This window comes from Nipponia nippon, unplaced genomic scaffold (genome assembly GCF_047370975.1).
Source record: "Nipponia nippon isolate SJK-2023a ecotype South Korea unplaced genomic scaffold, ASM4737097v1 scaffold_6, whole genome shotgun sequence".
NCBI classification, from domain to species: Eukaryota; Metazoa; Chordata; class Aves; order Pelecaniformes; family Threskiornithidae; genus Nipponia; species Nipponia nippon.
Genome location: NW_028262380.1, coordinates 30,903,722 through 30,931,419, shown reverse-complemented (window position 1 = coordinate 30,931,419; position 27,698 = coordinate 30,903,722). Strand labels below are relative to the sequence as shown.

General features: G+C 43.2%; 1 protein-coding gene across 1 annotated transcript in view; it reads left to right on the top strand.

Moving 5' to 3' along the window:
* KDR (kinase insert domain receptor) overlaps positions 1 to 21,535 on the top strand; it is a 32,010-nt gene extending 10,475 nt beyond the window's left edge. The window contains exons 13-30 of the mRNA XM_087736969.1: positions 326 to 670; positions 1,592 to 1,738; positions 1,891 to 2,022; positions 3,685 to 3,791; positions 4,196 to 4,331; positions 4,603 to 4,707; positions 5,943 to 6,056; positions 7,286 to 7,374; positions 9,105 to 9,261; positions 10,741 to 10,841; positions 12,188 to 12,310; positions 12,446 to 12,557; positions 12,946 to 13,045; positions 13,162 to 13,267; positions 15,149 to 15,300; positions 18,748 to 18,844; positions 18,951 to 19,039; positions 19,820 to 21,535. Coding sequence (XP_087593095.1) covers positions 326 to 670; positions 1,592 to 1,738; positions 1,891 to 2,022; positions 3,685 to 3,791; positions 4,196 to 4,331; positions 4,603 to 4,707; positions 5,943 to 6,056; positions 7,286 to 7,374; positions 9,105 to 9,261; positions 10,741 to 10,841; positions 12,188 to 12,310; positions 12,446 to 12,557; positions 12,946 to 13,045; positions 13,162 to 13,267; positions 15,149 to 15,300; positions 18,748 to 18,844; positions 18,951 to 19,039; positions 19,820 to 20,039 — 2,432 coding nt within the window. The 3' untranslated portion in view covers positions 20,040 to 21,535. The remainder of the gene's footprint in view (positions 1 to 325; positions 671 to 1,591; positions 1,739 to 1,890; positions 2,023 to 3,684; positions 3,792 to 4,195; positions 4,332 to 4,602; positions 4,708 to 5,942; positions 6,057 to 7,285; positions 7,375 to 9,104; positions 9,262 to 10,740; positions 10,842 to 12,187; positions 12,311 to 12,445; positions 12,558 to 12,945; positions 13,046 to 13,161; positions 13,268 to 15,148; positions 15,301 to 18,747; positions 18,845 to 18,950; positions 19,040 to 19,819) is intronic.
* The last annotated feature ends 6,163 nt before the right edge of the window (positions 21,536 to 27,698 follow it).

The following is a 27,698-nucleotide window of genomic DNA, read 5'->3' as shown; positions in this document are numbered from 1 at the left end:
CCCATATTCACATACTGAAATAATATTTTAATCCAAATCTAAAAATGAACTGTAAGATAACGCTAAGAATCATCGTAGGTTGCCAGAAGTTTCTGCAGTAAAAGGAACTATATTCTTTACACAGGTCTTTCTTTGATCCATTTTAAATGTATTGTTTTTAATGAGACTGTACTCTACATAAATGATTGATTGATTTTTCAGTGGTTTGTTTCCGTATTTACAACTGGCCAAGATGAGAATAAGTCTATATTTGTAAAATGGCTTTTTCAAGTTGCTGTTGGCAGCAAAATGTGCAACCTAACAGGAATTTTTTTTCAACTTGCAGGGGGTCTTGAAATTAATCTCCAGCCTCGGAATCAGCTCACAGAGAAGGATAACATGTCCTTGCAATGCACGGCGGACAAATTCACCTTTGAGAAGCTATCATGGTACAAACTCAGTGCTCACGCTTCACAGACTCCCTTTGGAGGGCTGCCCATGCCTGTTTGCAAGAACCTCAATGCTCTCCAGAAGCTGAATGCAACAGTTTCAAATACCAATGGTGAAAATGTCACCTTAGAGCTCATCCTCCGTAACATCTCCCTCCAGGATGGAGGAGACTATGTTTGCATTGCTCAGGACAAAAAGGCTAAAACACAGCACTGCCTGGTGAAGCATCTCACTGTTCAAGGTATAGATCTCTTACTGTGAACCAAAATGGGTGGTTGTGTATGAAAATAACTGCAGTAGTGTCAGTTTTTGGCAGGCCTTGCATGTGTTGGCTTAATGGTGCACACAATTTGTTAAATAGATTTAGACCATTTGTTGTAACATGGAGGTCTGGGGCTTGTCCAGGCAGCAGGGACTTACTATTTCATCAGTACCAGTGAGGAAACACTGACCGAGCCACTGTGCTGTGCAAGGAGATGAGTTTGGCTTTTGCACAAATAATGCAATGTGTTTAGCTCAATAGCCTCTCAATTTTACTTTTCAAAACACATTTTTCCCTCTAGCTATATATGCCTGTGCATATTCATAGCGTTAATGCTACTGCTTTGTGTCACTAACTCTTGAGTTTGAAGTAGTGTCTATAATTTAAAACTGTCACAAAGCGATGCTGGTATTCAGATGCAAGCAACGCAAGCTGATAATCAGTCAGCTTTTCACACAAATAGTGGTGACTTTGCTTTGGGACCTAGACATCTAGGCTGATTAGGCAGATTCAGGAAAATATCTACGCATGTTCATGGGCTGTCCTGAATGGCTGTTTGATGGACCAGCAGTATCAGGCTTCTCCTAACGACCCTGGAAATAGAAATGTGAGGGAAGCAGTTTCTCACCTATTCCCTCAGCAGCCTGAGCACTTACAAATTAAACCACCTAAAGCAGGTTACATAAATACTGTTAAAATTTTCTTGGCTATTATAATTTTTCCATGTCACGTGGAAGTTTAACTATGATCTTAACATGAACGCCGTGGCTGTTGGTGTTATAAAAGGATCTGAGACTTTGTTACTGGGTCAAGCGTGTAGAGTGTCATCAAGTGCTGTTACTGCAAAAATGGATGTTTTCTTTAATGGTCAGTAATTTTGCCGTATTTTCGAACCAACAGAGCCCATGGCACCCACACTCGTAGGAAATCTGGAAAATCAAACAACAAACGTTGGTGAAACCATAGAAGTATCATGCACAGCGAATGGTATTCCTCCTCCAAACATCATGTGGTTTAAAAATAATGAAACCCTTGTTGAAGATTCAGGTGAGGATTCCTCCTTCACTGTAATTTTCTGTCACTTAAGGGCTTTCTTTCATGGGACTCACTGCTGATTTTCACCATGAAAAGTTTCATTTTGAATTTTTAACACAAAGTAGCATAAAAATAGCAGAACTAAGAATCATTATTTTTTCCAGGTATTGTTTTGAAAGATGGAAACAAAACACTGACCATACGTCGAGTGAGGAAAGAAGATGGAGGGCTATACACCTGCCTTGCCTGCAACGTCCTCGGATGCAGAAAAGCGGTGGCTTTTTTTTCAGTGGAAGGTTAGTGTTAGCTTCTTTCCCGATTGTACATGAAATCTTCATAATCACTAAAAGGAAAATCTGCTGGCTATCCTGATTGGAGTTCTGAAAAAAGATTCGCAAAAAGTCCTGACCATTCCTATCAAGCTCAAATTGGGTGCTGTCATAGCCATCGTAATCCCAGCTGTTGAGGCTGATGCTTTCTTCTCCACAATGTTGTTTAGTGCTTTTCAACAAAAGCTGAATCTATCTTACCTGTGGTTGCAAAGAAAACTCTGCCAGTCTATATTACACACAAACTTATACAACAGAACCTACCCAAACTTGCAGGTGTCCTGGGGCATCTCTATTGTCTTGGTAATGTAATTCAAGTCAGTAATGTCATACTATGTTTTTTAACAGTTGTAACTTTTTAAACTATGTCATTGCTGTCACAGCGTCTAAAAAAAAGAGTGAAGACTTTGTGCAGTCTGTTGTGATTGCCGTCCCATTTCAGTGATAGGAACAGGTAGTGGTTTGGGGTTAGGGGACTCCAGCCTTAGTCCACCAAGCTCTGAAGGTAGTGTTTATGAGGCCCGTCTCTCACTTGTTCCAGTCCAATTGTGGCACACCAAAATGCAATTTGCAATAATAAACAATAAATCCTAACAAGAGGTTAGTCTGCAGTCTGAGTAGCTGGAACCATAATGGACTTTCCACCAAGAGCTGCAGTGAGAAGCCTTGAACTCAAAGCTCCTTGCCCTTGATATTAGTACATTTGCAAAATTTAGTCACTGAATCCTTCACAAACCTCTGTTTTATAAGTCAGAGTGATTGTGCGATCTGTTCCGTTAAGGTAATTAAAGCAGTATCCTGTTATTCTTATAGGTCCCATTAGGATATTAAGATGTTGGGCAATATGTTTACATGGGGTGGAAATTATCTGCAGCTGACATCAATGTAGATTTCAGCTGATGTGGTAAATATCACTGGGGCATGTCTGTAAAAGTTGGAAATCTGTGTAGAACATACTGTTTCACTCCAAGAAATTTATAGTGCAGCTCACTGGGGTCACGCAACGGAGTGTGCTACTGTGTAGGAAAATCCATATGGTGCAAGGGATGAAATACAGGAGCATGATGTGGCAAACAGAAGCTGAAGAAGAGAGCTGCTCCTGTGGATTAATAGATGTTCAAGTGGTATCTGCTGGAGACTATTTTACTGGAAAAGGGATGTTGTAAATAAGACCTTATTTTCATGTGTTCTTTCCATGTTTTTTCATGCCCCGGCTGAAGCATGTAAAGAGACCAGAGAGAGATTGTTCTCTGGGTCATTCTCACAGCACTTTATTTACTATATGATGGTTGTTTTTCAGTTTCTGGAGAAAAAGTCGTTCATTTTGAGTATTCTAAAACAATGATTTCTTTTTAAAATGTAAGATTTTACTTTTTTATGTTTGCCCAAGGTCCAGATACTGTCCTTGGAACAAATCTGATGCTAAGAAATTGGTGGTGTGTAAACCAGCATGAAACTAAGCGTAATATTCCAACATAAAAACCCAAGCTTTTTGTTTTGTTTTGCTTTCGTTTCCTTGCACTTTTAAAACGAACCTTCAGAACAAGGACCTCTATTCTCTACTTTAATGAATGAACAAAACCAATATGCTTCCAACGATCACTCAGATATTCATTTATTTCTTCCCAGGCGCTGAAGAGAAAACAAATCTGGAGCTCATTATCCTCGTTGGCACTGCAGTGATTGCCATGTTCTTCTGGTTGCTTCTTGTAATCATCCTCCGGACCGTTAAGCGGGTAATGAAAAAAATTCTCGTACTGTCCTATCAGCACTGGTCTTGCATGACAAATGAGAGCTGACTTGAGGCCTTTTGTGTTGTTTCTTTCCATTGTTCTTAAATCAACAGACACATTTTTTCTCTCCATTCCGTAACATTCTTGCCTGGAACCGGGGGCACAGAAATTTGTTTTTAATTGAACAGGCCCTCACAAGAGAAAAAATGTTTCAGCTTGTTTTGTTTATTAAAAAAGGAAAAAAAAGTGCAAATAATTAACGATCACACTCATGATGACATGGCGTAGGGAAACGGTAGCCTGGCATTTCTGGGAAATAGTGGAACACTACAAAGTGAGAAAATGGCACTTTGCCTGCACATCACCAGCAAAAAATCTGTGCAACTACAACTAATACTATTTTCCAGGCCAACGGAGGGGACATGAAGACTGGCTACTTGTCAATCATCATGGATCCTGATGAAGTCCCTATAGACGAGCACTGCGAACGGCTCCCTTATGATGCCAGCAAGTGGGAGTTTCCCAGAGACCGCCTAAAGCTAGGTGTGTCTTCATTGCACGAGCCATTTAGTGATACTGCAGCCAGCCCTGTGCTGGGGGGTGTTTCAGGTCCTGGCTTGCCAAGGGGCTGCCCTGATGCAGGACCCCCAGGTGGGCTCTGTGGTCCCATAGGGCGTAATGCATCCTCTCCTCATTATCAGCCCTCTGTTAACTTCTGATACATAAAATCAGTTTAGAGTTTCTGTTTGTTGTGCATGTTTTGCCCACTGTGCCAGGCAAATAAATAGGAGTATGTTCATCTTCTCACTTCAAGGTAAACCTCTTGGGCGTGGAGCTTTTGGCCAGGTCATAGAAGCAGATGCGTTTGGGATCGACAAAACTGCTACCTGCAAAACAGTGGCAGTCAAAATGCTTAAAGGTAAAAATGATGACTAAAACTTCACCTTGAATACACAATATAGGGATAATTGCCAATACTATAACCAGTAGACAGAAAAAAATCAAAATGTTTGTACCAATGGTGTATTGAAATTTAGCTTAACAGTTGGTGTCATGAAGCAATGATTAGAGAAAGTGCATGCCTTTATCTCATTGATAATTGGAGCAATGTGACTATGGTTTCTTAGCCACTGCTTTATAGATCTACTCAGGTTCAGAACATAAACTTGCTCCTGCAAGAAATTCGCACGTGTCCATTTTTGCCTTACGCAGCCTAGTAGGGAGCTTTCTGCAAGTCTCAGACAATGGCTTAGGCACGCTCCAAAATAAGTAATAGTTTTGAACAGCTTTCTCCTCACTTTAAATCATATTATAGTGGCTCGCGTTCGCCACAGGAACGTTGAAAGCTGCGGTTCCCAGACATGCTGTTCCTGAGGAGTACATAGCTGGGACAGAAAAATGCGGCTCCCAGTAGCCAGGGGCTGTATCCCATCCTGTGGTATACTGGAGGAAGGGTGGGAAAGCTGGGGGATTTCTGACAGTACAGTGTGAGCAGGCACAAGCACAGGCAAGACCTGTTGCAGATTCGTTGCAATGGGATGAGCGTGCAGTAATGACAACAAAAATTAGAAAGCCCTGTCCCTCCAGCTTCCTAATGCTCATGCAGCCTGCAGACAGCTGCTTCCTCCGCTCCTCTCTCCCCACTGCTTCAGCTCTTTCCTCTTCCCCTTCTATGCCTGCGGGATGAGGACACCAGCCATGTCTCCAGGCTTTTGGTAAGGCTGCAGGGTCAGGCATGTTTGGCCCTGACCCTCTCTCCCCCAGTCCGTGGACCCATTGGACCCTTAGCATGGACCCCAGCAAAGGCTATGGGACAATGTTTCTAGCTCCTCTTGGCTGGGAGGGACAAATGGCAGAGTAAAACTGCTTAAAAGGTCTGTAGGAAAAAAGATGTTTGCTAATCTGGATTGTTTGTATCCCTGTTCTGATGTACGGCCCTTGGCAAACTTTGGAAAATGTTTAAAAGTAGAGCAAAGCCAGCCCTGTCATGCATGTGCCTAGCTTTCATCAGTGTCCTGCAGCATAGCTGATCCAGGCTACCAACCAACAAGGCTTCCCACTAGATGGGCTGGAAAAATAACAGAAGAGAACGCAGAGGAGAGGAAAACCTTTCTGTCTGTGATGCTTCTGATCTGTGTTGTTTTACCTCTGCAGAGGGTGCAACCCATAGTGAGCACAGAGCACTTATGTCGGAGCTGAAGATCCTCATTCATATTGGCCACCATCTCAACGTTGTCAATTTACTTGGAGCCTGCACAAAGCCAGGGGGTGAGTAACTTCTCAGTGGGTGGAAAGGTACTAATGAAAACACTATTTCTGCCATTTCTGCTGCATAGAAAATTGAGTTTCAAAATTAAGATCTGAAAGAAATTTTCTTAATTTTTTAAAAAGAAATTGTGATAAGAGTGAGCAGGTTCAGAGGTGGAATAAGGGCTCAGAAGCTTTGAGTTCTACATGCAGCTCCATCCCTTAGTTGTTCTGTCACTACTTTTCTGTACCTCAGATCCACTTTTATAGTGAACACGCCACATGTAACAGACTTTGGGTCTGAGTCTAGTACCAGATTGAACAAGTTAGTCTTATTCTTGTCCCCAGCTACAGTGCAATTGCAAGCTGTGACTTCCCTCCCTGTCTTTGGATGGGCTCTGGTGCCTCTGTGTGTGTGTAGGACGGGAGACTGCAATTTGGAGTCCAGCTCTGGGTGGATGAACCTATTTTACTTTATAATCGGGGACAGATGTTTTGTTTAACAAATCCATCACTGCAGGCTAATTTGGAAGAAATTCAGTGTAAAGTAACTCAGTAATAATTTTTCAGGGAAGCTGACTTGTTGGCTTACTGTGGGATCAGAATTTAATTTGTAAAGTTCCATGACAGAAGTGCAGTAGTTGAAGGAAACATAATCCATAAATATTTCTTTCCTTGTTTATTCCATAATAAAATAGACATGGCCAGTATCTGGAACCTAGGATGGAAATTTATCATTGTAGCATATCCTATACGAAGCAATTTGGGCATGAAATACCACATTTGGACTGTATATTAAGGCATGTATGTCTGAAACTGAGATTCCTGTTTTAAGTTTTTAGGACTTAAACTGCCTGCACAAAAATGCGTGGATAATCGTGTGTGTACTTTATTGCAGATGAGTGGTTAATTGAACTGAAGTTCATTCAAATGTGTATTTCGCATCCTTACAATGTCAATTAGCACAAGTAGTTATTGGCACTTTAAGTATAAGGACAGCACTATACATTTTCACATGTCAAATTACGCCTGTGATTTTCAAATGTGCTCTCTTTTCCTTCTTTATACAGCAGAAAAGGAATCCTTTCCCTGCTTTGATTAGATTTTTTTTTTTTGTTACTGGTATTTTTAAAAACCTCTGGGTAGTAGAATACTTTTTGAAATGTATGTACTTCTAGGCACAAACTATGCTGTGAGATAAGGTGGGATATAAATGATCTTTCTAAGGAATTGCTGTATGTGTTATACAGGCCCACTCATGGTGATCGTGGAATATTGCAAGTTTGGAAACCTGTCAGCTTACCTACGGAGCAAGAGGAGTGAATTTGTCCCGTACAAGGTAAGGAGTCAAGGTTAATGTTTGATTTGGTGGGTTTTTTCCACACACGATGTTTCTGTTTCTAGTGCCGACGATAGTGGCAATCCTTGGGGACGCTGAATATCTGGTACTTCTCATGGGAATGAGAGATGGCAAAGACATCAGAGGTCATCTAGTCCTTCCCCTGGCCCCTGCAATGTAGCTCTTTTGTTATTGTTAGCTTAAAATGTGCAAAGGAACTGGGCTTCCACTGTTTCCCTTGGCAGATTATTCTACACTTGGCCGTATGTGTCAGGAAGTTTTTTCTGATTATCAGCCTGAATTTTTTCCTTTCTTAGTTAAGCTCCAGACCACCTTAAATAACTGCACTCCCTGCTTAGTGTATATATCCATCAGATATGTGTAGGTATCTTCTGTCATGTGATTATCCTTTCTGCTATCCCCTTGGCTCATTGCTGAACCAGGTTATACGTGTTTTTTTTCTGTTAATCATTTCGTATAAGTGATATATCTCATGAGTTTACGTTCAGCTTTTCACCTCTCAAGTCCTTTGCAAAGCTGAGTTCCCATCACAACAGCCCCTCTTTGCACCCTGGTTTGAAAGGAGAGTGGGGATGGAGATAGATTGGCATTTTCAAACTCATTTCTGGTTGCCTCTGCGAGGGGATCTGATTTCTGGAGAGGGTTGGGAGGATCCATCCCCTCCGAGGGTCAGACTGCCGGATGAAGAGCATGGCTGCGGGTACTCAGCACAGAGCATCATGCTTGGGACCCTACCTTTTTTTACCCATAGCTGGGAGCGAAGCCCCTGGGCTGTGCTCTACCATGCTGGTAGACCTGAACTTCAGTCTTCCTGCAGCTGCTGTGTTTAGATAAGAGCTTCTTCAAACTGCTTGTCAGTTCTCCAGGGGGTTATTTTTCTTTATCCTTGGAGTCATTGTTTACTATTTTATATTGGCAAAGCCAACTTGCTGCATCCTCTTGTGAGGTAAAAAGGATAAACAAATATCTGAGAGGCCTTGAAGGAAGAGGCAGGGTTTCACAAGGGTGCTGACCCTTGCTTACACAAGCAGTGGGGATGGGAATCGGCAACGGAAAAAAACAGCCCTGCCAGGGCAGAAAAATCACCAAACCAAAGCAGGAGAAAATGAAAACATGGTGGAGGAAGCCTGTGGGGCTGGCATCCTCTTTAGAGGCATTTGGGGGCTTAGAGGAAGAAGAAAATAAATCAGATGTTGAGGGCTGCTAGGGTTTTGGCCAAGGTAGAGGTTTAGCGGAAGGGTCTTTGCAGCAGCAGGAGGTAAAGCTGTAGTAGTACGGAGAGACTCAAGAGTATGAGAGGGGGTTCAGCAGCATCCACGTGTGCTTCACAAGTGGTGGGCACCAGTGAGCTGAGAAGGCCAGCTCATCAGCGTGCATTTATTCTCAAGCACGTGGATATGTTGATGGGGGGTGGCTGGGAGAATGTGGGAGCAGGCTAAAGCCATGCTGTGGAGCGGCAGAGGGGACTTGAGCTGGTGAGCCTGCATGGCCTTGGGTTGGGGTTTGCCGGCACCGTCACTGTGCTAGCCTGGTGCCCCAACCAGAGCTGGCCTGGAGCTGAGCGGCCGGTCATGCCAGTGCTGGGCTGCCCTCCCTGCCTTCACTGGTGCCCTTGGCACAGACAGTGGGGAGTGTCGTTGCCTCTCCCGAGGAAGCTTCTGGCACGTTTTCTGCTTCTAATTTCTCCCACCCTCTCCTCACATTTCTAGACCAAAAGTGCCAGGTTTCGGCAGGGGAAGGAGAACTATGTTGGTGATGTCTCTGCGGACCTGAAGCGACGGTTGGACAGCATCACGAGCAGCCAGAGCTCAGCAAGCTCTGGCTTTGTGGAGGAGCGGTCCCTGAGTGATGTGGAAGAGGAGGACGGTAGGATATGTCTTCTCTTGGTGTTGGAACAGCTGCCATTGGTGGGGGCTGATGAGGGACATTGGGGACCGTGTGATTTCCAAAGCTCCCTAAAAACTGTGTGCAGGGTATTTACTGGATAACCAAAGTTCCCAAGCTATGGATCATCTAGTTCAGCATCCCAAACCCCTCAGCCCAATCCTAGGTAATGTTCTGTCTGAAAAGGGTGCATTTTTAGTGCACTGCCTTTTGGAGATCTGTCTGTTTAACATTGCAGGGTCTTCAGGGAAAATCGCAGAGCACAAACTCTGAAGGCAGTGCAGAGAGGGATGTTCCAGGATGCTAACTGAATTTCCTCAATGTTTAGTCAGAAATTAATGTCATGAAATGCCATCTGCTTCACTGCTTTAGCAGAGAGGTTGATCTGCCTTCCCTCTGTGCAGGTCGTTTGCCAGGAACAGGAAACCTGAATTATCCTCTCATTCAAAGCCTCCCCTGGATATGCATACCCTCTGCAGCAGTTTCACTGATGCGTTTGCCATGTTCTTCATTGGCAGAGAGAGCACAAAGTGCTCAGTGCTGCCAATATGTTTCAGAGACTGCTGATTTCAGCAAGTGGTGGGATCAGGCTGGTCAGGAGTGAGGCCGTAGCTCAACCGCCTGTACTTTTACTAATAGTCATTTAATGCAAAGGAAAACATCAGTATGTTAACAGGGAAGATGATCTTGTGGTTTCAGTGCGGTCCTAATAGGTAATGTCAGGCATGCACTTTATGCTCCACACCATTTTGGTCCTTTTCAGACCTCTCTGGTGTAACCACTGGCCCTCTGAGCTGGGATGTTGTAAGAAGTACGTAGACCTAAAGCAGGCCTTGAGATGAGGGTTTTAGCCACCAGTGTTGTAGTTCTTGGTGGATCTCCTCTTAAAATCAAGAGCTGAGTAAAGTCACTGAGTTATTTATTTCAGCAGGAACTAAATGCCTAGGTATCTTTGTTGGATACTTGAGTACGTTATTCCTCCAGGTCACTAGAAGATGAGGTTAGGCTTCTTCTACCCTAAATTAGCAGGGCTTTTTGCGAAATTCAAGTCTTTCTCCCCATGGCATATTCTTCCCCTGTAAGGACTAGGTGGGGCCTCCCTCTCATCGGTTTCCAAATTCATCTGCTGAAACCACAGCAAGCTTTTCCTGACCTAGGAACTCGTGAGCTGAGTTTTGGTTGTTTTTCTCTTGGTATTGTTTCATAAATCTTTCCACTAGTGGGAACTCTGGAAATAAGCAAGGAGGCCTGGGGTATAACCCATCATCTCAAAGTTTATTTTACACAGGACCAATTTGGTGTAAAATGGGTTGTTAGTGATAATCATACAGCCAAAAAAGGGCTTGGTTTGTTCTTCCAGTTCAATGTGGCATAAGGTTAACATGGACTTTTACCTAAGAAGCAGTTACGGGTGAAATCAGTGACAAAAGGCATGTTTGACTGTCATCTGATTCTTTGCAGCTGGTCCTGAAGACCTTTGCAAGAACCCTTTGACCATGGAGGACCTCATCTGTTATAGCTTCCAGGTGGCGAGGGGAATGGAGTTCTTGGCTTCACGCAAAGTAAGGAACTTCTCAGGAAGAGTGGCATGTTATTTATTTGACTGTAGGAAATAGTGTTGTATGTCTATAGAAGGAAACAGCATGTTCATCTTTGGACTAGCAGTCATCTGCAACATTTTCTTTTTGCCCTAAGACGTACCTGGATCATTAATACTACAGAGTGAAACAGTGCATGCATTTATTGACACAAAAGTTAGTGATCTGTATAAGGTTTACGGGTCACCAATTCATAGAAGAATGATTAAGTAGTTGGAGGAGGGGAGCTGACTTATGAGGACAATTAAAGGAATTAGGGATAAATCCCTGGTAACCAGAGATAAACTGAAGTAGGAGTTTGCTCTGAGGAGGTTGCCTGTAACTTGTGCAGTGGGATTGGAAGGGCAGTGTTGGGAGACGCGATGCTCACCTATAAAACTTCGTGGATGACTCCTTGGAGAGTCTCTTGCCAAAGACACCCTGGCAGTCAATAGCACCTCACCTGCATTTTGGCCTTCTAGAAGTGCTTTTCTGTGGTTTGATCGTAAATATGTATAGTACATGTTTCAAAGGATGTAAATTCCAGCAAGAACAAGGAATTGCCTGCAGTTGTATAGAAACAGAAAGTACTTAGAAATGGGAAAAGGAAATAGAAGCAGGGAATATAACACTGCTCTAGAGTGCAGGCTGGGTGTTCAAGAGCAGACTTCAGAATCTTCTCTAAAAACATACATTTGTCTACATTTTATACATCCTGGTTGGTGTGTATATGTAAAAGGATGTCTTTCCAGAATCTGTATTTCTAGGCCATACTAGAAGTAAATCTGCAGCCACTTTCAGAGCCTGGCTTTTTTACTTCAGTCTATTGAGGCGTGAGTTTTGAAGTCTTTGGGTTGCTGGCTAAGCTGTCATTCTGCATAGGTAAAGGCATAGACTTTTCTGTCTGTAGTCAAGATTAATTTGCATTGGAATCAAATTGGTGTTTAAGTGTGGTATGTTTTTCAGAGAGAGAGTGGAGTACACAGATTTGAGTGAACCTAAGTAAATCTAAAGGTAATCAGATCTGAACCTGTTTTGTGTCAGCTTCTTAGGGTAATTAATTAGCTAACTTCAAAGGGCCTCTCTGCATAGTGGATAAACAGATGTATGTTTGGACTTGGGAACACAAGTCTCCCTGAGCCAAATCAGTTGTGACTATCACAAAAGCACTTAAAATCAGTAACTGTTGATGCTGAGGTTTCTTTTTCTTAAAAGGTTTTAAGAATTATCTGGCCTTTGAGGGTAGGAGAGCACATATGTGAAAGAGATCAGCCCTGTGGACGGAGCTGTGACGACAGGCAGCATATGAAGTTGTTTACTTCTCTTTGCAGTGCATCCACAGGGACCTGGCTGCTCGTAATATCCTCTTGTCAGACAATAACGTGGTCAAAATCTGTGATTTTGGTTTGGCTCGAGACATCTACAAAGACCCAGATTACGTCAGGAAAGGAGATGTAAGTTTCAGATTCTCTATTTGAGAGAGAATTAATATGAAGTCAGGACTCCCTATTTTTCACATTAAATGGGTTTGTGGAAACTCCGTGTTTTGCTAAACTGTGATACCTTTTTGTTTACGGAAATGCTTTCAGGCCAGACTACCCCTAAAATGGATGGCACCAGAAACCATTTTTGATAGAGTATATACCATTCAGAGTGATGTATGGTCCTTTGGAGTTCTGCTGTGGGAAATATTTTCATTAGGTGAGTCTCTTTAATTTTACTGAGCTATCTTAAATTTCAAACAGTCTGAAGAAAACAGTCAAAGTGTTCGTGGATCCTCTTTAGCATTCTTTTTTACTTCTTGAAAATTTCCTGGTTATTTTCTCCATCAAAATAAAATACTCAAATTTCCTTAAAAATGCAAATGTAGGAACATGGACTTGAAATGCTTCTTCATACAATTTCAGTATGTGATTATGTGCCTCATTTACTCAATCAGTTGCTGTTGCCATCATAAATACAAATTGTTTGCACATCCAAATATACCAAATTACCTTATTAACTCAGGCCATAGCAAATTATTTGTTTGAAAATTAATCCCAGAATTTAAGAGTCTAACGCATTAAAATTACTGTTGCTCTCATTTTAGGTGCGTCGCCATACCCTGGAGTGAAAATCGATGAGGAATTTTGCAGAAGACTGAAAGAAGGAACAAGAATGAGAGCACCAGACTATACAACACCAGAAATGTGAGCAACTGTTCTTCCAGCTACCTACATTTACCACACAATAATAGCAGGTGCTTGAGCAAGCAATGGGTGCTGTTTTCTTTTTGCTGATATTTTAATGGGCTTTGTCCTTCTAGGTACCAAACAATGCTGGATTGCTGGCACGGAGATCCTAAGCAGAGACCAACTTTTTCAGAGCTGGTGGAACACCTGGGGAATTTACTGCAAGCCAACGTCCGTCAGGTACATGAAATGTATTCTCTGGTTGCTAAAACCACCAGCTGAACCCTGCCTGTCCTGCCGGCCACCATGAAAACCCACAGCCGGGTACTGTCCGCTGGAGCCATTGGGAAGTGGAGGCTTCTTCCACCGCTCCTGTTACTGACCAGCGGTTGGGGCAACTGGAAGAGAAGAATGACCTGAAGGGCAAAGATCGCAGATGTCTGTTGTGGTAACCAAAAGCCACCTTGCCCTGCCAGCAAGGGCTTCCCATGACACCACCGCTGTGGTTACTTAGCTGTCTTGCTGAGAAGTTGTTGACACAGGCTCAATTCCCTGATTTCTCTGCATACTGCAGAGGCATTTTGGCAGGTAGCTCCTGTTGATCTTACTGTGCCAAAGATAGATATCTTAGCCTATGTGAGGATGTGGGACGCAGTGTTTTTAATGACTCTTCTGGAAGACAAGGATACGGGCATTTCACTGCCTGTCAGCAGCTTCATACAGATAATTGTGTTAAGACTTGTCCAATGTATGGGTGTTGTGGTAAGAGAGCCCACTGCTTTCAGGTGGGGTACACAGGCCTCCCTCCCTGCTGGCTTCTCCATCTTGTGGCTCCCTCTTCATGTACCACAAATGTGGACAAGGCCAGGGCAATAGATGTGAGCACTCAGATGAAGGAGGCTGGATTTTGCCACATGCTCTCCTATTAGACTAGTTCTCCCTTTCCAGCCTATTGGTAGTGATGGGAATTACCTGTCCTTCCAAAGTATCGTGTCTTCTGTGCATACCAAAACTCAGAAAGGATAGAATCTGTTCGCTTTCCTACGGAGCAGCTTGAATCTTATGTATCACAGAATCATAGACTAGCTGAGGTTGGAAGGGACCTCTGGAGGTCATTGGTCCAACTGCCTGCTCAAGGACCTAGAGCCGGCTGCCCAGGACTGTGTCCAGGTGGTTTTTTACTGTCTCCAACGATGGAGACTCCACAGCCTCTCTGGGCGACCTGTGCCAGTGCTTGGTCACCCTCACAGTGAAAAATGTGTTTCTTTGTATGTTCAGAACATACTGTATGTATATTTGCCCATAACCTAATATGGTTGTATTACTAACGAATTAGGCTCTCTTGTCATAAACTGTAGTGTACTGTGACTATAGAAGACAAACATGATTTACTGTCTGATAACTAGTAGCTAATTATACATGTGTCATATTGTAGTCCAAAAGGGTTAAATGCAAAACATTAGAGAAAAGGGGGAATCTACAAAGTTATTTCTTATGGGACTATAAATAGGTGTGCAGTGCCGAAGGGTGCATAATCCAGTTTTTCTCTTCATACTTTAGACCAGAAATGTAAACAAGAGGAAGAAATTTTTAAAAATGTTATCGTTGTTATTCACATCAAGTTAGATGCCAAAGTATTGATAGAAAACTTCTCTTTTTGCTATCTCCATTTCATTCTTTTTTTCATTTACTTCTTATACTTAGTTTAGGCTTTATGATTCATATGCTGTAGTCCAACTCAATCTCACTTTCAGTTTAAGGTTATTTTTTTTCCCTTAGGGTTATGTTCTTTGTGTCATTGCAATTCAAACATTCCTAAAATTTAATTTTTTTATTTCAATGACATCAAGAAAAAGTTCAGTTTACGCATTATGTTATGGTATGTCATATATAAATCTCTTTTTTTTTTAATTGAAAACTACTTGGCAGTGGGTCTTACTAAGTTTCCCTCTTTTAATGAAGCTGCTACTGTGAGGATGGTATAATGCTCATAGTTTAATAAAACAACCAAGGTAGCTCTGTGGGACTGCTGTATTCTACACATATGTGTGTGTAGCCCTTTATGTCTGTGTATCTCTGTAGCATTATTTAATTTTTGTATTTTTTCACTGCATTCTACAGGATGGTAAAGACTACGTTGTCCTTCCTTTGTCAGTATCACTGAATATGGAAGAGGATTCGGGTCTCTCTCTCCCAACTTCACCTGCTTCCTGTAGGGAGGAAGAGGAAGTCTGTGATCCTAAATTCCATTATGACAACACAGCAGGAATTAGGTATTTTATATGGTGGACATCCTACTGGGGCCTCTGGGCAGGTTTTGTTCATGCTGGGGGCAGGGAAAATGAAAGGAAGAGACTTCAGCTGCGTGGTCCATATTTAACCTCCTCCATAGGGATAAGAATGAAACTGTAGAGTTTTTGCAGGCAAAAACTAGTTTCTTACCTCCCCAAATGCTAGGGAATTTTTTTTTTTTTGCTACCCTTTCAAGATTTGGTATCCTCATTCAAAAATCCACAAGAATATTTGTTATTTAGTTTTTAAGAACCAGAACAAATACAAAGTTTTACCAATCCAGTTCAGTTGTGTTCACACTCTTGTATTGCAGCTCCCTAAAATGTTAATGGTAATAGATCTGTCATTAATAACCTCCCTGGCATTTCCCCTCCTAAAGTGAAATGTTGGTAAATATGTCATGAATTGATAGCCAAGCGGAATACAACCTAAATACTGTCATCACTGGATTTTGTCTGCTGCTTGCTTCTGCTGGGCTGCTGAGGCATCCACAATGGACCAATAGGGGTAGATGCTGTTGGGTATTGTGGCAGAGGTGGCTCCCCTGGTAAGGAGGTTGTAATAATGCAGTTAAGCAGTGCTTATGTTGGACATTGTGAGGGCCTCGGGCATAGGATGTAAGATATTTTCTCATCCAGTGCTGCCTAAGATCAAATTCAGCTGCTTAGAGGCTGGGAGCCCTAGGGTGCTTGCTGCAATCTCAGAAGGAGGGGAAGGATAGGAGATGGATCCAACTGTCAGAGCAGAGATGGATTCTGCTGGCAGTTTTCACATGGTTTCCACAAAATGGAGCCCTATCCCTCACTGCTTGTATTATATCCACCAAAGACAAACAAAGTTCCCAATGATTTTGAGTACCACGGCATCACATTTTCATGTGGTCCTGGAAAAGACTAGGTAGGCACAGTGCATTTCGCACTTCAGTTGAACTTATGGTCCTAGAGCTGAACTCTCAACCCCATGTCTTAGTAGTGGGGCAGTCCAAAATATAAATATTTAAAAGGCACAGAAGCATGATTTAACACTGAAAACATCACACCTATTTTCCACTTCTAATACTTCCTACGTGGCTTTTCCTGGTCCCCACTTCCTGTTATGAACAGACGTAAAACCTCTCCATCAACCTTTTAAAGAGACTTTGAACCTCTTTCTGTTGTCTTACGGTGTGACAGGGGTTGTAAGAAAGCACTTCTGGAAACCATGGTAGGAGAGGCAAAGGGGGGACATGTTTTGAGGCTTTATACTTCTGTTCCGGTAGCTGAAAACGATTTTGTAGGCACAGATCTTGCTATATGCATTGTGGAAAAGATTGATCTGTTCAGTAATGTCTTTATCAGTCTTCACAAAAGTACTATCTATGAGCAGAGGCTGATAAATACAATCTCTAAATCAAAGCTGTAGGAGACGAAGCAAGCACAGGGAAAACACAGAGAATATTAAAGAATATTTAAATTGCTGAGGTAAATTAAAATCAGCACAACCTCCTAACATCTGCGTATTTGGCTTAGGAAATAGATACGCGATTTCTGAACCTTGAAAGGTTGTCATTAAGAACAGTCAGGTGAGGTAAAGAAGATTTAAGAAAGTGTAAAGATAATGCCTGTCTTTAGGAAAAACAGAAAGGGAGTCACCCTGAAATCAGGTTAACTTGAGTCCTAGGAATGATCCTGGAATAAACGATCAGATAAATAATGGTAAATGCCTACAGGAAAATGAAGTAACTAAAAATGGCCAGCATGAATTTGTCAAGAAAAAATCAAGTCAAACCAATCCAAGTTCCCTTTTTTTGAAAAAAATAATTGGTTTGATGGATAGCGGGGAAGATGAATTTTGATTTTCTGTAGGGCATTTTTGGCCCTTTTTTTATGGGACAGTCTATTACAAAATGCAAACACGTGTCAGCAAATACTGTCAGGAGTTCAGCTGAGCCCTCATCGCCACTGGGCAGGAGGCAGGCTCCATGTGTGGCCTCTCTCTGCCTGCACACTATTTCTGGTCCTGTTTGCACGGTAGCTTGGCTTAACCAGGAGGATCTCATTGATTGTTGCCCATGTAGGCTGACTCTTGTCTGGGCTGAGCAGAGGCGGGACTCCCATACCTTGGAGGTCGTTCAGACCAAGAGGCTGGGATTCCCAGTCCTCACCACCCTGGTAACTGTAGCCCTGGCCATGCAGTTCTGTGCTGTGTGTGGACGATTAAATGCAAGCACATGGGGAGCTTTCAGACTAGGAAGGCAAGTTGTGGAATGAACTTATCATTCAAGGTCAGGTTGTCCAGGAGGGTAAGTGGACTAGATTGTCCATTAGATGTTTTTGGTCCTGGGAGGGTTGGGTGGGAAGTGGATTAGATACCGTTGCAGAGTAACAGGAGCAGAAGACATGGTCAGTGCAGAGATCTTGAAAGAACTGATTTTGTTAAGTCTAGGAAGAGAAAACAGAGAGGGAACATAGTAACGGTTCTCAGTATATGAAAAGTTGCTCAAAAGAGGATGCTAATTAATTATTCTGTGTCACCATCAATAGGGAAAATTTTATTTGCAGAAAATACTTGGGTTTAATATTTGAAAAACATTCTAAAGTCTGATTGAGCACCTGAGCAGGCTACACAGGGAACTTGTAAAATCCCCACCAGTTTAAATAAATGTGTGTTGGAGATAGGCAGGACTCAGCATAGCTAGACTCAAAGCTGGGAAGTGGAATGAATGGTGCTCTTATTTGCCTCCAGCTTTGCACTTCAAGTGGATGCAGGCTTCTTTTCTAACTCCATAGCTTTTTATTCGTTAGCTGTTAGGAACATAAATTGTCCCATTTAACTGGGACAACATCCATTTTACTCCATATCCACTTAGACAGAAAGCTGTTTTGTTTGCTGTATTAGTACCTCTGTGAAAGTCTATTTTATTTTTTTGTCCAATATTTTTTATGGATGTCATCCTGACCAGAGGGCTTCTTTTGGAGCAGAGTCTTCAAGAGACATGTAGCACTCCCTGTCCTGATCCCCACGGTTTAAGGGCGGCAGTCTGCTGAGTCTGCTGTTGTTGTCCTAGGTCCAGCCAGGGGTCTCAGAAGTGCAGTCCAAAGGAAGAGACACATGTCTGTGCTCCAGGCTCCTCTGTTTATTATACTTCTAAGTGAGGCTTGCAGGAAGCAAAGCCCTCCAGTGTAACTGAGGAAAGGAGCTGTTTTCTCAAAGCCATTTCTTAGAATTTGCTCAGAGATCACGGTTGTCAGGAGCAGAAGGTCAGAAACATGCCACTTTCTAGACTGTTCGTCCTTTTCAATAAATGGATATTTTGAGGTTTGCATAATATGTTTTGACAAAAGGATTAACTTTTCTGTAGAGAGATAAAAGGATTCTGATATCATTGTGCTGTTTGCAGCCAAGTTGTGGATAGTGGACACAAAACTTTTTTTGTTTTTTCTTTTCAGTCAGTACCGACAAGGTAGCAAAAGAAAAAGCCGCCCTGTGAGTGTGAAAACATTTGAAGATGTCCCATTGGTAACCACTGTAAAAGTTGTTCAGGAGGTGAGTTTGTCTGTTGTTTGTACGTCTTTTCCTTCTGTTGATGTCTTTTTTCGTGTTGTTTTTTTTTTAATCCCTTTCCATTTAATGCCTTTCTAACAATTTGCAGGAAAACCAGACAGATAGTGGGATGGTTCTTGCGTCTGAAGAGCTGAAGACATTGGAAGAGAGTGATAAACAAGTGAAAATACCCTTTAGGTAAGGCTCTTTTCTTCCTGGATTTTTAAAAACACAAAGCAAAATTGTGCACTGTACGCCTGGTCATCCACATTTGGTACCAGGAGAGGAGTGGTAATGCAGCTTTTGGAAGCATCAGCCAGCACCACAGAAAGGACTTGTATTTATCAGCTGCAGAGTATCAACGACCCCTCGAAGGAACTGAGCCAGTGCACACAATTGAGGGTATTTGTGAGGGCCTGTCTGCAATGACAAAGAGGTCTTTTTTTTTTCTTTTTCTTTCTTTTTCCCTAAAGCTGACTCTTGAGTTTTCAGGATGTACCTGGGTGTATTTTCAGAGCATTGTACAGGGGTTGCATTGTGCAGTTCACAGGAAGCACAATGGCATTCGTGGAGCTGAAACCTCACGTATGCTCTCTGAGAGCTTCTCAGGAATTATTTTTTCCAGGACAACCTCAGAGCCAACAAAGGTATACTGCAGTTATGATGGCACCACAGCTGAAATGTGTGAAGACTCTCAAAGTTTTCTCTCCATTTCATCTCCGGTCGCAATCTAACTCCTTGTGTCATCATAAAATTAAATATCTTTTTCATGCATTAGTGAAGTTTCGGCGTATAAAAAGGTCTCTCCTCATAATCAAGTGCATATTTAAAAAGGCTTGAAGCCAGTTTTGCTAAGTGCACCATTTTGCTTTGGTTGTTGCTGTGATGGAAAGCAGCTGCCGGCAGGAATAGCCCACCTGCCCTCCAGAAGACGGTCTCCACAGCTCTCTCAGTCCTGTTTCTGCTTGTTTTTCGTAGCACCCTGGTGCCCAGCAAGAGTAACGAGTCCGTCATGTCCGAAGCCTCCAACCAGACGAGCGGGTACCAGTCGGGGTACCACTCGGACGACATGGACACCACCGTCTACTCCAGCGAGGAGACCGAACTCTTGTGCGCCCGGGAGGCTTCGCCCCCGCTCTGCCGTGTGCACGGGCTCGCCTATGAAGGCACTGCGCCGCTTGCCTCCCCGCCGCTCTAGGGCGAAGCTGGCGGCTCCGGGTCTCCCCGGGATGTGCCTTCCTTGTCCGGACTGATGGTATTCAGGTTTGATGTATAGAAAGACGGCGTCCGTGAGACTAAGAAAAGATGTTTATTTTTCCTGAAGAGGATGCAGAAGTATCTGGCAGCAAAACTGCACCGTGCCAGGCTGCAGGGTGCTTTGCTCGAGAGATGCTGGCAGCTGAGGGTGCAAAACCCCGGCTGCGGTGTGCGAGTGCTGTGCCGACCCGATGGCAGAGGCAGTGTGGTGGCCTTTGGGACCCCAGTGACATGCCGAGCGTCTGCCCGATGCAGGCAGTGGCACGGTGTTCAACTTAACTGTTTCTAGTTGTACGAAATAACGGCACAGCCCTGCTCTTTTTTTCTTTTTTTTTGTTTTTGTTTTTCCCCTTGTGGCTGGACTCCAGGAAGGAAACAGCACGGCACTGGCTTCTTGTTTCTCAGAGTTATCCCTTGCTTGCACCTCCACAAACAAAAAAAGGAACCTCCAGCTCAAGGCTCTGGCACTCACCAACGGCCTGAGACTAAACATAGGCTGGGCTAAATATAGGTGGGGGCGATGGTCTCTGTCCTTGGCAGAGAAAAAAAGTTGCTGTACTAGACCCCATGAGCTGCATTTCCTTGGAAGACGTGCCTGGTGAGGTTGGTTAGTAGGGAGGAGGCAGAGCGTCAAGCCGAGTGATGGGACACTGGTGCTGGGGGCCTGCATCCCCTCTGGGGGTGGCCTCAGGGTGGCTCTGCCTCCCATCCTCCCTGGCACCCTTGGCCCATGCCAGGCACCTCCCTGCTTCTGAGCTAGCCTGAAATGGCTGCAGAAAATGCCCCCCGCTTTGAATCACCACTGGGGCAGTCTCTACAACAGGTAGAAAGGGCAATGTAATCTACCTTAGGACTGTCGGGAGCCCTGTGGTCCTGCTTGGGTATCCTAAGGGCACCCTACGGGCGCCCTACCTTCTCATCTCATCCCCTCTCCCTCAGATGTAGGTCTGACTCCTTCACTTTGCGAACTCCAGGTCTGTTTGCACCAGCAGAGATCTTGGTTTATGTATTCTTGGGAATCCGTGACTGGTTTCATGGCAGCTCTGATCTTCTCCGAGTGGCGAGATTGTGACTAATTGTTGGACAACTTCTTACCTGTGCTCTTGTAGTCCCAGAGCTCTATTGATAGACAAAGTGCAGGCTACAAGATTTTAAAATGTAAAGCTATTTCTACTGAGTTCTTTTTTGTATTTTTATAATGGTTTTTTTTTGTTTGTACTTACTATAATGTCAAATGCTGGGAACCATGAATATAAGGCATATACAGTATTTATAGCCTCTTTATGTAGAAACAAATGTAATATATTAAAATATAAATATATATATTATATAATGGATATTGTACTGTTCACATTTTTGTATTGGTGTTCTGTAGCATTAGAAGGGTTGCAAAATTTTTAATGGCTAAAACTTTTCACTTTATTAAAAGGGACTGGAAATTTAGAGTTGGGGGTCATGAGTAGATCTGTTTGCTTTTCTTGCATGTATTTGTCTGTCTGTTGACAAGGAAGTTTATCAAGCGCTACTTACTTCAAGTGCCAATTAATGAATCTAGTTATTTATACCATTGTACAGGTCTGAACATTTCTGTGGGTATTTGTAGTAAAGAAACTTCAGCTATTTTTAGTAGTTGGCAATAAGTGCCTTTAGAGGAGTGGTCAGAGGAACAGACTGCTTGTACAGACTGAATCTCCTCTGAAAGAGTTTATTGTGTTCAGTTAGGGAATGGTTGATCTAATTGTATTGCAGCTTCTGCCTGGGGAGTAGCAGTTTCCCTAAAAGCCTTATTCATCTTTTCCCGCTGTCTTCCATCTCATTTCTTATAGCTGAAATGTTGTCCGTGCTCTTGTGTAGCAATGTCTTCCCTTATTGTAAATCTGGACTTAAAGCTCCCACCTTTTCACTCTGTCCTCCACTTTTTGACCTTCGCTTCTGCACTGTGTACACCTTCGTCCTCAGTGCAAGGCTGGCCACCGTTGGGGTATCAGGACTCAAGGAATCAGAACAGCTTATGCTAAAAAAAGTACAAGAGAAGTTAAACCACAAAGTTCAGACTTTAATTCACTTCTCTTTATTGCAGTTTGAAATGAGACCTTTGTAGGATACTGCCCAGTGAGAGCACTTGTCTGGGAAGCAGGAGATCTCACTGCTAAGCTTTCCTGAGGCTGAATATGGGACTAATACCTTCTACACACTATGTGCATGTCCCAGCTACAAGGCTGTGGGATCTCAAGTGTCAAATGTTTCTCCATTCCCCTCCCTGAATCTAAAGCATTTTACAGCCAGGGAAGCAGGAGCTGGGAGGTCAGGTAGAAAAATAAGGGAGAGGCTTCCTAGATCTGCTGTAAGGGCTCCTAGGAAGGACTTGTATTTTCATGTATATATTTGACATTTACCTTGCTTACCAGGCAAGGGTCTACCCACTAGAGTACACTCAACAGGCAGTGCTACATTCTGTAACATTCCCCCTCCCCAATATTTTTAAATATCTTGAATGAAAGTGTTCTTCTGTGTGTTATTATATGATGGACATAAAATACTGACACTGGCAGAAGCTTGGTGGGTACCCTGCTGAGCCACATGGTGGAGAGTCCTGTCAGAGAGGTGGAGATGCAGACCTGTTATCAATGTCCATCTGCCCTAGATCTGGAGCTCCCCAAGGTTTGGGATGTTCAACTTAGACATCTAAATTTTGTAGTTTTGTTTCCTCTCCAGCCTGGTGTAACACATGGTGCGTGCCACATACGCGTAGTCAGATGCTTCCCTGTGTGTTTATAGTACCTCTAAAACACCCATCATAATGCAGACTGATGAAGTTGCAATATAGCCATTGCAGATAATGAGTTTTCTCGTTTATAATCCTTGTCAGTCAATGAAACTGTCTTGTGGGTCCAAATCATTTTAAAGATGCTTGTAAAATGTGGGAAATAGCACACACCTGCTTTAGGAAAGGAAATAAGCTTCTTTTTTTAAAAAAAAAATTACATACATTCAGTTTCAGGAGCAAGCAAAGCTTCTATAAATGTGTTCATATATTTGGCACCCAGTTGCACAATTCTTTTCTTAGACTATCTTACATCCTTTAAAGCACCTGGACTTTTTGTTGTACTCTGAATACAGCACGTTCAGCTAAACCCCAGTCAGGCCACGTGTGTCTTGGTAGATGTTTTAAATTCCAAAAAGGGTATTTTCAATGAAACGACAGGCATACAGTGCACAGATTTGCAAAAGCGTCGCAAACCAGTCCCGGCTTTATCTCTATTCTGCAGCCATGCAGTGAAGTGTCAGCATGTGGATCAGCATCCTTATCCATGAAATGCATGGGTGATTCCAGCCTGGATTTGAGCCCAATGAGCTGCAAACAGAAGGGACGCTCGTGAGATTAGGGATCCAAACATATCACTGTGAGCAGCTGGGTAGGAGTGGGGAGAAACAGTGATGGGGTTGACTCCTCCTGTTCAGAAGAACTGCCAGAATGAACTGGAATTGCTGGTAGGTTTGGATGTGGGGAATCAAGCAGAGCCATGCCTGAAATAAGCAGTTGCAGGGCTTGAAGATGGCTCATGTCAGCTCTTATCAATGTAAACACAGCCCATCTGAAGAATGCAGGGGCATTCGAGCATGGTAGCTAGGTCCTTCTCCCTGCAAAAGACACTGTAAAATGTATTGCATTCTTTGCATGGAAAATCCAGTCCTTGCCTAAGCGCTTCTTATTAAAGCATCTCCAGTCACAAGCAACTCTATTTCACATAAGCATAAACACATTCAGCTGAAAGCGTTATGATGACCCTCCATGTCTTCTGATGTGATTATCCCCAAGCACCATGCCTGGGGACTTTTGGGATGGAGTGCTCGTTAATTCTAAAAGCAACGTGTGACTAAAAAAGATGACAATCACAGAGCCATTAAAATTGGGGACAAAAATTTCCTGCTAATTGCATCTCTTTTTGGTGGTTCTAAGGCTGGAAAACATAGTTGGGTAGCATGGATAGCCTTCAGATATAGAGCTGGAATTTGCTATTTTTATGTGAAACATTCCCAAACCATGAATCATCTGAGGTTTCCCCTCATTGCTGATACTTGAGTACACACCCTGTGTTACCTCGCAGTATGGGACCTCACAAAGCAACAGCAAGGGCAAGGAAAACAAAGTTAACGTTTGTTCTTCCTAATTGACAAATTTATTAGGGACAGAAGTTAACCAACAAAGACCTTTTCTTTGGACTTCAGCCCTGGATTTTCATTCTGCCTGGCTGAGCGTTGCATTCTGTGTCATAATATATGTCCTCAGCTCCTCAACCCCTGACATTCGGGCTGATTAAGTCCCAGAAGGTCATTGGGAAACATAGCAGGAGCTCGTAACATATGGTGCTGATAAACATCTCAGCATCAGAGATAAGGAGCTGGTCAATGTAATCTTAAGAAGCTCAGGTTTTGTTACCATAAAACTATACAATGTAAAGCCTAATCCCTACACAGATTTAATTAGCTGTTAAACATATCAGGTTCATGATGAAGGGCGTTCTGGTTACTTAGATGTTATTCACTGACTGCCACCAGTTGGTTCAAATGTGAAGTATCTCTGCCTTGCAGCTTGTTAGGATGACATGTTACGGTGAATGATGGCTGCTCTGTAAGTTTGGGGGGGGGAGGGAGCAAATGAATTCAGTTTCCAGACCAAGCTGTAGTGTCAGACACAGCCTCTGGTGCCAGGAAAAATGGCAGCGCCATGTGGTTTCCTGAATCCTGGTCAAAAAAAAGACTTCCTTAAAAGGTGGAATATATGAACTGAGGTTTAATTCTGTTTTCCAGGGGTGCTGAAGACATTCAGCATCCCACAGAGCTGTTTTCCTGGGCTCCATGCTGCTCGCTCTCTCGGTATAGTCACGCTAAGTGGCATGATTAGCAGTGGTTTCACAAAAGCGAGTAGCTACTTTTAGTTTTATTTCTCTTGGTCTGTTTTCACACGACAGTCAGAAGCATGATTGCATCACACTGTAGATAGACGCAAGATAGTTTTCATCCTGCCATGCTAAGGAGCAGTACCAGCGAGGCTTCAGCAGCCTGGGCTTCTGCTTGGTGCAGCGTCGCCCATCAATAGTGGGGCACACAGCAAAGCCTGTGCTGCTGGCACCAAGCTCACCAGCAGAAAGCCAGCCGCAGGATAACCTCTGTATGTGCCAAAGTCACACCTTCAACTGCAGCTCATCCACATTTAGGAATAACCACAGGGATGGAAGTCACGTTTGGTTACTGGAGTTTCTTGCACTTCTGGGTGAACTGCACTAATCCATGATTTACCTGTGTCATGCACTGCGGTGGCAAAAATTATCTGTGATGTTTCATTTCTTTGGTTTCAGAATGTCATTCCCACAATCTCTTCCCAGACTCGGTTGAGGCTGGAGACTGCAGTTTGTTTTCCACCACTCGTTCTCGGTGTGCCAGACCCTGGCTCTGTGGACCATGTTTAACCCTGGAGCCGATGGGACCAGCAGGCAGCAGGGGCCTTGGGTTTGGGACGGACACTCTGCCTGGACTCAGCAGTGCTGCATTGGCATGGAGCAGGGGAGAGGAGCAAAAGGCTGAAAGAAAGTTTTAGTAATTGTATATGTCCTTTTCAAATATGCATAGGTCCTTGTACTAGAGAGGTGTACTTTAGCACCAGGAATTGAGGAAGAGCAAAGGGGGTTTGCTCGTTAGAGACCATGGGATTGCCCTGTAGGCCTGGAAGACCAGCGTTGCTTACTGCTAGTCCTCTGGAGGCTGCTTTGCAGTGCATATTGCATGCAGAAATAGGGCCCCTTTCTCCCTAAAGTTTTCTAGGATTTCACTTGCAGACTTGCGGAATGCACTGCTTACTATTCTGCTCACCATGCTCAGGCTATGGTTTAAAAGCTGATCAGTTGGGCAAGGCATTATGTTTAATATCCTTCGACGGATTTTCCACTTGCTTTTTGAACCCATGTAAAACCCTCAGCATCTGCAACATCCTGCAGCAAGGTCTTCTTGCATGCAGATTTTCACTCGATGGCTACAGATATTTTCCAGTACACTGACCAAGTATTCCCTACTCATTTTCTCCATGTTATTTAGGATTTTATGGACAGCTATCCACTCAGTCCTTTCCTTTCAAGCCAGAATATTCCTAGCCTATAGTAAAATCTGTTTGTATCTCCCAAAACCTGTAAATAGGGCCCCTCGGTGAGAAGGTGACATCTGCTTGGCGCGATTCCCGAGCAGGTCTCCACAAGATACCCGGCTTCCGTCAGGAGGAAGGAGGGTGTGGGACAGTCAGCAGAGGACAGCGTTATGTCAACTGATTCGCACGACAGATGTACTGCAGCATCGGCAAACATCGGTCAATGTCAAGATCTGACTTTGACGGCATCTTCCCAGCGTTGCTATTTTTGGCTGATGAAATGTTTCCAGGGGTTGGACTGGCCCTGTCACCTGGGTGTGCAGCGTCGCCCCATTCCCAGGCTGTTTGCGCTGGCTCCTGGCTGGCTGCGGGGAGGGATAAGATGCAGAAAGCAGAGGCTATATGGCTCAAACGCAGCACGAACAGGGGCACCATTTACCACGGCAAACTAGCAGAACAGAGTGAAAGCATGGCCTATCTTATCAGTTACTTACTGCGTTAAGACCCGGGGGTATAAAAACTCTCTTTAAACTCTGGGTAATACCCATAAACGGAGCCCTTAGGAGATAACTTCACAAGTGGAACTTTTTGGGTGCACTTACGTGTAGTTTTAAATTACAATCACAAAGACATCTTTATATTGTCTGATAAACTTCTTAAACTGGCAACAAGTATTTAACATTACAGTTTATTTAAGTACTAAAACAGCAGGGAGCATGCAGCTAAAGCGATACAATTATTAACGTATGGCTTGGTAATGCTGTCAAAACAATAGCTTTAGGCATTTCAAGCCTGCTCTCAGGCTAATGTCGCTAATTTTTCAGGAGGATTATTAAGTTTTATTAGCAATTTGCATCTCAGTATAATTATATGGAATTAGAGAAATCAATATTGTATAATGTAAAGTCCCTTAATGGTTATACAGTTTGTTGAGTCTGTTATGGGACCAGATTGGAAGTCAATTTAAGGAGGAATCTTTATCATTCTGCTGGAACTGGGCTTTGCATGATGACATAGGTGCCTTAGACATTGAAGAGAGGGTTGCAAAATCTGTCCTCAGTCTTGAATCTTTGCGTTCAAGTGACAGTTTTACAAGTAGACTGCAGAAATTCAATGCTGTACGTTTAAACATCTTCCCCCATTCTGACTCCTAAACTTCATTAAAATTCCTGACCACTACATAGATGTCAAGCAAACGGATATATTCATATAAATATGTTTATTCAAACCACCATGCCATAAGCATGTTCGTCACCCATTGCAAAAATTCACTGATCTAAGGTGGAGAACTGTCTGCTACAGAAGCGTCTGTGACAGATTTACCATCTGAATTGTTGAAGTGCTTTTTATTTTTCATTATATAGTGTTTTTTGGTTTTTAAGGGCTTTTCCTTAGGTCTGGGCATATGACAGTTCATCAGAGCTTAAATATCATAACTTTCTTTTGTGCAAAAAAACCCAG